An 8,892-nucleotide genomic window follows, 5' to 3' on the forward strand; every position below is an offset into this window, starting at 1 on the left:
TTCGTCTTGGCATAATGGAGGAGGAGGGGGTGGGTAATTATAACAGATGCACACACGAGGACGAACAGCACGCTCACCATCTTTTTTTTTTGGGGGGTTAGTCCATAGAAACCGCTTCGCCGCTCATAACTGTAGCGTGAAGTCGTGCGGGCCGACTGTCCGGCCAAGAGACAGTCCCTGGTAGCAACAAGTCGATAAAAAGACGGACAGAAGGGAGCGGCAGGTTTCGTAGACCCGGTTTAACCGTTCACCACATACATTCTCATCCTGATACAGGGCATGCGCTTGTTTACATCAACTCAACATGGCATCACCGAAAACAATCTCGATTTGGCGTCGGCGGAAAACCGGACGATTCCCAGCCACGAACAGTGCTTTAAGTTTAAACGGACAGCAATTGTACAAGCTACTACGCATCAAGGATTGGTGAGGGCCGCTCGGGACCCTCGGCATTTCTGTAAATACAAATCGGGCAAAAAGGCGAGTCACGCCTACCACGACAAACATGCCGCCGAATCAACAACCAAATAAATATTTTATTTTCCAACTGAATTCCGTTGCAAATTTTGAAATGCTTTATTAAAAACTTAATTCCCACCCCACCCAACTCCCACTGAAATGTGCTTCTGAATAGAGAATCGGCTTGGTTAGTGAACGGTTGTTTGGACAAAGCATCGGATCAGAGAACGCGTTCCTTAAATCCGCTGTGTGGCATCCTGCGAGGGACAACAGGTTGCCGGTCGCAAGCTTCCGACATGGAGGCCGCGGTCATAGTGAAAACGCTGTCAATTAAGTCAGGCCTCGCGAAGTTCATGAGCATCCCAACGTCGTCCGGCTTTTACTCCTCCAGGTCCAGTGTGTTCAGCTCCTCCTCTAGATCCTCCAAGTCATCATCCATGAAAAGGTTCTCGTCCACGGGGACGGCTTCCGACTCCCCGTCCTCGAGGGTCTGGTCCTCACAGTGTTCCCCGTTGTCTTCTGCGCCGCCCGAAGCCTCGCTCAGTTTATTGTCTGGGTGGGGGGGGGGACGGGACATTTCAATCAGCTGAAGTCAAACCAGCTCTACTTAATTTGTTCAATTAAGAGACTGAATTTTTGGTGTATTTTCATGGAAGCCCAACGACAAGGACAGAATACGTGTAGTAGTGTGCCGTGAACTCACCGTCTGTATCGCTCGCCGGCTGAACCTTTGAAAACCGGTCCGCGGATGCCACGGTTATTCCAGCGCAATCTACTTCTTTAGGAATAAACCTGGAAATGTCGATATCTTCGTACATTTCGCCATCTTCAACCTGGACGAACCACACGACTCCGTTTATTGAAACATAGAAGCTCAAGTAAACACACGCTACTACTGCGCTAAAGAAACCTTACCTGAGTGACACCATCTTCGTAATCGTCATCATAATCTTCATCAACATATTTAGTGTCATCAGCTTCAGCATCGTCGTCATCAACCAGCTCGGGTCGGAACTCGAAAACTTCACGGCCGCTGACCTGCAGGGGGGAGCGCACAGTTTTATCGTTCTTGGAATCAGGAACACACGCAAGGAATCTGTTTTTAGCAGACATTTAGAAGTTTGGCGCCACCACGTGGTACATAAAGCAAAAATGCACCAAATTGGAATAATAATTTCTTGCATGAATGAAGTAACCAGGGTTCTTACACATTTTTACAAAAAAAAAAAAAAAAAGGCAAACTTTCATGGCCATATGTTCAAATGTGGAGAGAAAAACTTTATTAAGTTAATTAACTAAACTTGACAAACCTGAACCCTTTAACTTTTGCCTCCTCCAAGTGTGCGCAAGCCCGAGCTCGAGTCCCAATCATGTTCCGGCATAGATAGTCAGCTGTAATTTACATGACTTTTAAACGGAGACACGTGGCTGGAAGGAGCTGGAATACTGACGCAGCACCACGAGACGTGGTTCCATACATAAAGCCAGCAAAGATACTATAGACCTGCGCTAGTTCTGAACTTTGTAGTTGTACTATATATACACATTTTAATTGGTATTCCAATACTTTTCAAGGCCTGGAAAAATCCTCCTTTCAAATCCCATGATTTTTCCAGGTTTTTAATGACCGTAAAAACCCTGACTAAACAACTAATGATAAAAAAAAAAATGATAGGACTCATGAGAGCTCGTGATTTTCATTTGAGAAACTCAAGATGAACATTCAGAAAAGGCGTGACCCATTTTTCATTTCATACATATATGATGTGCCGACATTTTAAATATGGGTCACTGTTGCAGTGGCAGGTTCACTGATCTTGGAATGTTAAGCCTGAAATCATACACTGTGGCCAATTAAGGCCGAAAACGACAATGGGTTACAGCCTATAATGATAAATATTCCAGGACTGCAGATATTTGCACACATCACCTGAACATACCGATATGAACTTGTCCAGAGTATAATCAGACAACACCCAAAAAAACAGCAGTGCAGTCAAAAACAGTGTTTGTGTCACTACAGATTTACATTATTTATCAGACGCCCTTATCCAGAGCGACTTACAATCAGTAGTTACAGGGACAGTCCCCCCCCGGAGCAACTTAGGGTTAAGTGTCTTGCTCAGGGACACAATGGAAGTAAGTGGGATTTGAACCTGGGTCTTCCGGTTCATAGGCGAGTGTGTTACCCACTAGGCTACTACCACAACTTCGGTGGGGAATTAAGCCACCACATTCACAGCAGTGACACAAGAAAACGCTTGATATAATTGGCCCAAGTGGGAGGACGTGTTTGGAGTTCACTTGGGGAGAATCAGAAAGGCTCAAAACCACAGATACTTTTGCCTTGATGTGAACAGTATTATTTAGTTAAATCCCTCACCATTGGCTTACTACACAAGCAAGTCAGAAATGGTGTTTAAAAAAAGGACAAACCCCTTAAGCGTTATTCCCAGTACTGACCTGATGCCTCATGAGTCAGCGGCACATCCATTGTGTAATATTTGATGGCAATTATATCAAGTGCGTAGCTACAGAGCGTGAGAAGGTTTGAAAATTCTTACCCCTAATGCCTTGCCCGCTTTGAAATCGGCCTTCTTTTTCTCCATGTCCTGCTCGGCTTTAGCTATTTTCTCCTGCCGTTTCCTCTTCTTCCACGCCAAGAATGTCTCCAGTGTGATTCGGGTGACATTTGGTCCCAGGGCAGATCTCTACAGACGCAAACGAGGTTAGACCCGAAATCTCTCTGCACGACCCCCTACATAAGCGCGTTATTACTCACGTGACGCGCAAGGAAAACACGGACCACAATCGCTCACCTCATTTTCTATAAGCTCCTCCAGTGAAATCTGTTCCTCCTCATTCTCCTCCTTCTTCTTGTCCTTCTTAAGGACAAACCCCACCGGGAGGGCATGGCGGTACATACAGTTGTCACCTCCTCCAGGACACACCCAAAACCAACCATACTTGTTGCCCTCTATGGCATCAAGGAAGTATTTACACACCTGTGCAACGACAATGACAAAACCGTTCAAAGTCACAATCCGGTGTGGAAGACTGCGCATGTCAGACTTCCAACTCACAATTTGAGTTTTGGCTTTCTTTTTCTCCGCTTCACCATGCTTCTTGTTGACCACTTCCTCCAGCTTCTTCTCATCCCAGTTGTCCATGGTGTCTGGTCAGGGGAATAAGACACAATCACACACAGAAACAAACATGCTGACAAACGTTCACCCACGAGCAAGGTTACCTTTCTCGAGGTCTTCATCTCGCTCATCCACGTACATACTGCGCTTCTCACATTTTCTTTCCAGGGATAGGTCGTGTGAAAACTTGCACTTTTCCCCTTTGGTACACTGGCCTTGCTTGAAAAAAGCGCACAACACCGATTTGGGGTCCACACCTAAAAGGATAAAGTGGTTAACGCACATGCGCTCATGTTGTTTTCGTCACTGTAAGTCACAATTTGTGACCGAATCCTGATCTACCTTTGCTGACTTTCTGAGCGGCCACAACCGGCTTGAAAAGCTCATTCAGTTCGGCTATCTCCTTCTTTTTGTCCGTTTTCTTGGTCTTCTCGGTTTCGGACGCAGCCACCTGTGTCATTTATTGGAGCAATAAATATTCCATACACAAAAGCAACTTTCCTAAAACATGCATTCTACAATACAAGATTCCACAGAGTGCTTCTGGGGTCTTTTATCATAACTCTAAGTAGTGCTCTTACTTTTTCATAACTAAGTAGTGCTGCACGATTAATCTAATCGCAACCGTAATCGCATTACATGAACGCAAAAAGCTGCGATTTAAATGTGACGTGTCGCCGCCATATTGCGATAGGCTCTGCTGTGGCATGAAGCATATACACGTCTATGGAGAGAAGTGCATAAAAATGCCTCACTCTTGTGCTGCTTGGGGCTGTACAAACCGCTGTACGCTCCAAACCAGATCCCGGGGGATTACATTTCATAGGTAAGGCTGGACAATTGTTTTGAATATATTTGGCCATTATAAAATCCTGTTTTATAAGTCTTAACCTTAGCTAAGCTAGGCTAAGCTAGCGAAGCTATGCATTCATGTGTTCAAGTCAGCCTCCAAACAACGTTTTGGCTAAACGTAGGCATTAACTATTTAGACTGTTCTTAGCTGTTTAGTTAACTTTTCTCAAACATTGAAGGTTTCCTAAACAAATTCACCTCAGTTTACAAATCTTAACCTTAGCTAAGCTAGCAAAGCTATGCATCCCTGTGTTCAAGTCAGCCTCCAAACAACGTTTTGGTTAAACGTAAGAACTTATAATACAGGATTTTATAATGGCCAAATATAATCAAAACAGTTGTTTAGCCTTACCAGGGTTTGTTGTTCGACAGTAATGTAAAGAGTTTTTTGTGATTATTTAATTTTGTAGAATATTGTATTTTGAAAGCACTGGGCATTTCAAGTTGTTATATGTAGTTTTACGTTTCACTTTGAAATTAAACATTTCACTATCAGTAATTTGTATGTGACTTTTCATTCATATACAAGCAGGTGTCCTTTTTCATATTGCAATAGCATATCGCAATATTGATCTAAATAATTGCAATATGTCTTTTTCCCCCAAATCATGCAGCCCTAACTCTAAGGCCAATTTTCATGACAATATGTTTTCTGAAAATTCAGTGCAAATGTGAGCGAGAGAAAAATTGTTTAACTAGACTTATGACAAACCTGGAAGCCGAGCCAGAGTAAAAATGGATCCATCATGTTCCGGCACTTGTAATTTACATGACTTAAAAGGAGACACGCGGCTGTGGAAAAAGCTGGAATATGGAAGCAACGTGTGCAGCACCAGGAGATGTGGTCCACTACGTAAAGCCAGCAAAGATACTATAGGCCTGAGATAGTTTCTTATGCAGTCTTACAGGAACTATATGTACCTCATGTTATACATTCATGTGTCAATCAGATTTCCATGACTTTACATGTGTATTTTGTATTCCAAGACTTTTCAAGGCCTGGAAATTTTTCAAATTCCATTAGTTCAAGGTTCCAGTTAAGATGCAAGTCTCAATCTGAGCGGCACAATCGAGCAAAGGACAAGACAGACCTGTCGAGCATTTTGCTGTCCATACTTGACTTGTTGGGTGACCGTTTTGATGAACTTCTGCTGTTTGGCTCCCTTTTTGTTCTTTAGTCCAAAAGTCTTATCCTAAACACAGAAAAGAAAGAAAAAAAACACCACATTCAATCATGTCAAGTCCGACCGCTGAAAAAGATCGTCCAAACGCATCTTAATAAGCGATTAGTCCTCGGTTTACGTAAGATCGCTCCCTGCCTACAATCAGCCGACAATAATATTTTCACACTCATTCAGACGTAAGAGGTTTAAAGTGCTTTAAACAAAAAGCTTATGTTTAAAAGTACTAATGGAAACTGTCATATTGCCGTTTTATCCCAAAGGTGGGATGGAATCGATCTTACTTATTCTCCAGGTACGTTATCAGCCTTCCTAAACATCAACGAGAAGCGTCTGGACGTGCGATTGATTTTGTGCTTTTATCCGGCGTCATATCTGAACAAATACAGCGTGACAAGCAGCTAGCAGCGATGCTAATGACAGGGCTGGACGGGCTGAAGAGACGGGGAGAGAGGGAGGGAGGGAGACAGGGAGACGTAGGCCGAAAAAAAAAAATCTGCAGCATGGCTCTGCACTCGCCCCGGTCTCCGCTCCCCGAAGCCGGCACTCACCTCGATGATCTTCTCCTTCTTCTTCTCCTGGGTCTTCTTGCTCCCGGTGGGCTGAGGGGGCTTCTTCGGAGGCATGGCGGCTTCAAAGTGTGCAAATGCCGAGGTGCCGGAGCTGCGCGCCTCTCTTTCCCGCGGCCGAAACGCGTGCTAGCTAGCATGCAGCACACGGCACGTCCAAGCGCTACTTCCGGGAGCGCGCGCGGTGCATTGTGGGTAATGGGTGGCAGGGCGTCGTGGCTGGACTGCAGCGCTGATGCAAGCGTTTAGATACACATTGATACATTATATACAGTACAGGCCAAAAGCTTGGACACACCTTCTCATTCAACGTGTTTTCGTTATTTTCATGGCCATTTACGTTGGTAGATTCTCACTGAAGGCATCAAAACTATGAATGAACACATGTGGAGTTATGTACTTAACAAAAAGTGGAGACCTGGCCTCCACAGTCACCGGACCTGAACCCAGTCGAGATGGTTTGGGTTCAGAGATGGTTGGACCGCAGAGTGAAGGCAAAGGGGCCAACAAGTGCTAAACACCTCTGGGAACTCCTGTTGGAGAACCATTTCTGGTGACGACCTCTTGAAGCTTATCGAGAGAATGCCAAGAGTGTGCAAAGCAGTAATCAGAGCAAAGAAACTAGAATTTAAAACATGTTTTCAGTTATTTCATCTTTTTTGTTAAGTACATAACGCCACATGTGTTCATTCATAGTTTTGATGATGCCTTCAGTGAGAATCTACCAATGTAAATGGTCATGAAAATAAAGACATCACATTGAATGAGAAGGTGTGTCCAAGGTGTGCCTTTTGCCCTTCCTGAGCAAGCCCTGCACTGGTGGTGTGGTGGAAGATTTGCTGAAAATGTGATCAATAAATTCAAGCAACAGTAAACTATTGTAGACAGTTTTCTTTATTGCAATATGCAAAAAAAAAAAAAAAAAAAAAAGACCCGGCCAGCCAGTAGACAAATCTGCCCCCACCACCACACCACACCAACAGCTCATTTTCATAGCAAAAAGAGACTTTGCAATTCATCCGATAAATCTTCATAACATTCTGGAGTATAAACAAATTGCCATAATAAAAACAGTAGCAGCAAACTTTGTATTTGTGTCATTCTCGAAAGATTTGGCCATGACTGTACACTGGATTTTTTCAATACTGCTGAAACAGCAACATCATACATTCTATAAACAGTCAACACATAATTAGTCTACTATGTGTGCATAAATTTGACTGTTATATAATTGTACAAATGTTTAATTAATTACATGTTTATTATCCATTAGATTTTATAAATGAAAAGGAAAGTCCCCAGAGCAGTGTCATTAGGAAGTGATTTGATTAATCAACATCAGCCCAATGTGCTCTCCTTGTCAAGGTGATGGATAGTGCCTCATCACAAATGGACACCCCGCTGTAGGTAGCCATCATTAACACGGGTGTTTTTCACGAGCTGGTGATTTCACAGTTCCCCCTGCATATAAACTTCATCCATTCAGAGCAAATGGGTAAAGGAGTCGATGAGTCCTCTGTTATTTAACCATGTCTCTAATGCTGTAATGCGGTCTTGAGACAGAGAATACTGATGCATGTAATAATGCATATGTAATAATTACTTGCAAACGCACAAATTTTGCATTATTTAAACACTGCAAATCAGTACACAGATTACCATGCATCGTGGTACATGCCCCATACATTTTGCATAAAGGAAAAAGGGGGCTGAAGACAGACTGTAGATATTACATATTATGACATATTCATTGGATGCCTATATAAAATCAATTTTGGTTTCAATAATCGTGTGAGTCATGAAAATGATCTAAAATGCTCATTATTTAATAAAGTATTTTAACAAGTCAAATGTAATTGTCTGGGTATATTTATGTAGCATGTATGTATTCAGGAATAGTTCTTGAGAGCAAACAGTGGTTTACAAATGAACTATCTAGAATTCTGCATATACATTTTCAAAACACTAAGGCTATAATAGCTTAGTGTGTAAGACACTTGCCTATGACCCCAAATACCACAAAGTCTCAGGTTCAAACCCCACTTACTAGCATTGTGTCCCTGAGCAAGACACTTAACCCTGAGTCTCCAGGGGGGACTGTCCCTCTAACTACTGATTGTATGTCGTAAATGTAAATATAAGACCAGACAAATTCCTCAGCTCAATGATTGGTTTTAAGTACTTGGCCACCACAAGAGGGCAGCATTTGAACACAGATGCCTGGGAGTTGTTGACACCCCCTCACAATCTTTTCAAGGAGGATTAGGATGAAATATAGTTGGGATATATACACTTAATCCTTCTAAAAAAAGCCTCCATTGAGCATTGCTGTTCAAATTATTTTAAGTGGATCTTAAATGTTGCCTGTAAGAACCTTCATGAATTGAATTGCATACTTTACAACGTGCAACTGAGCTGCATCTTCCTGTGACTACTAACAGAGTGACAATTTAAGGTTTACTTAAGTGTTTGCTGAGTTATCTTCATGCCTTTCCTACAAACTTATCAGTCAGAGGCAGCATGCAGGAGACGAATGGAAAAACAGAAGAATGGGACTGTACCATTTGAAAAAAAATGATGTACAAATGGGTCCTAAAGGTTTGTTTGTCATGTATCAAGGCCATTGGGTTTACTATACTACTGACTGTTTGATTCCTTTGCATTGTCTGAATTTTGATGTAGTTG

General features: G+C 42.7%; 1 protein-coding gene across 1 annotated transcript; it reads right to left on the minus strand.

Annotated features, from left to right (window-relative positions):
• Positions 1-624: 624 nt before the first annotated feature.
• Positions 625-6,375, minus strand: zc3h15 (zinc finger CCCH-type containing 15). The gene is made up of 10 exons (XM_028991452.1): positions 6,190-6,375; positions 5,549-5,650; positions 3,948-4,056; positions 3,710-3,862; positions 3,543-3,634; positions 3,279-3,464; positions 3,024-3,170; positions 1,375-1,497; positions 1,163-1,292; positions 625-1,011 (listed from the first exon to the last, which is right to left on the minus strand). Exons 1-10 carry the CDS (start codon positions 6,262-6,264, stop codon positions 839-841), a joined length of 1,290 nt encoding a protein of 429 aa, XP_028847285.1. The 5' UTR covers positions 6,265-6,375; the 3' UTR covers positions 625-838.
• Positions 6,376-8,892: the final 2,517 nt, after the last annotated feature.

The sequence above is a fragment of the Denticeps clupeoides genome, chromosome 9 (assembly GCF_900700375.1).
Source record: "Denticeps clupeoides chromosome 9, fDenClu1.1, whole genome shotgun sequence".
Lineage (NCBI taxonomy): Eukaryota > Metazoa > Chordata > Actinopteri > Clupeiformes > Denticipitidae > Denticeps > Denticeps clupeoides.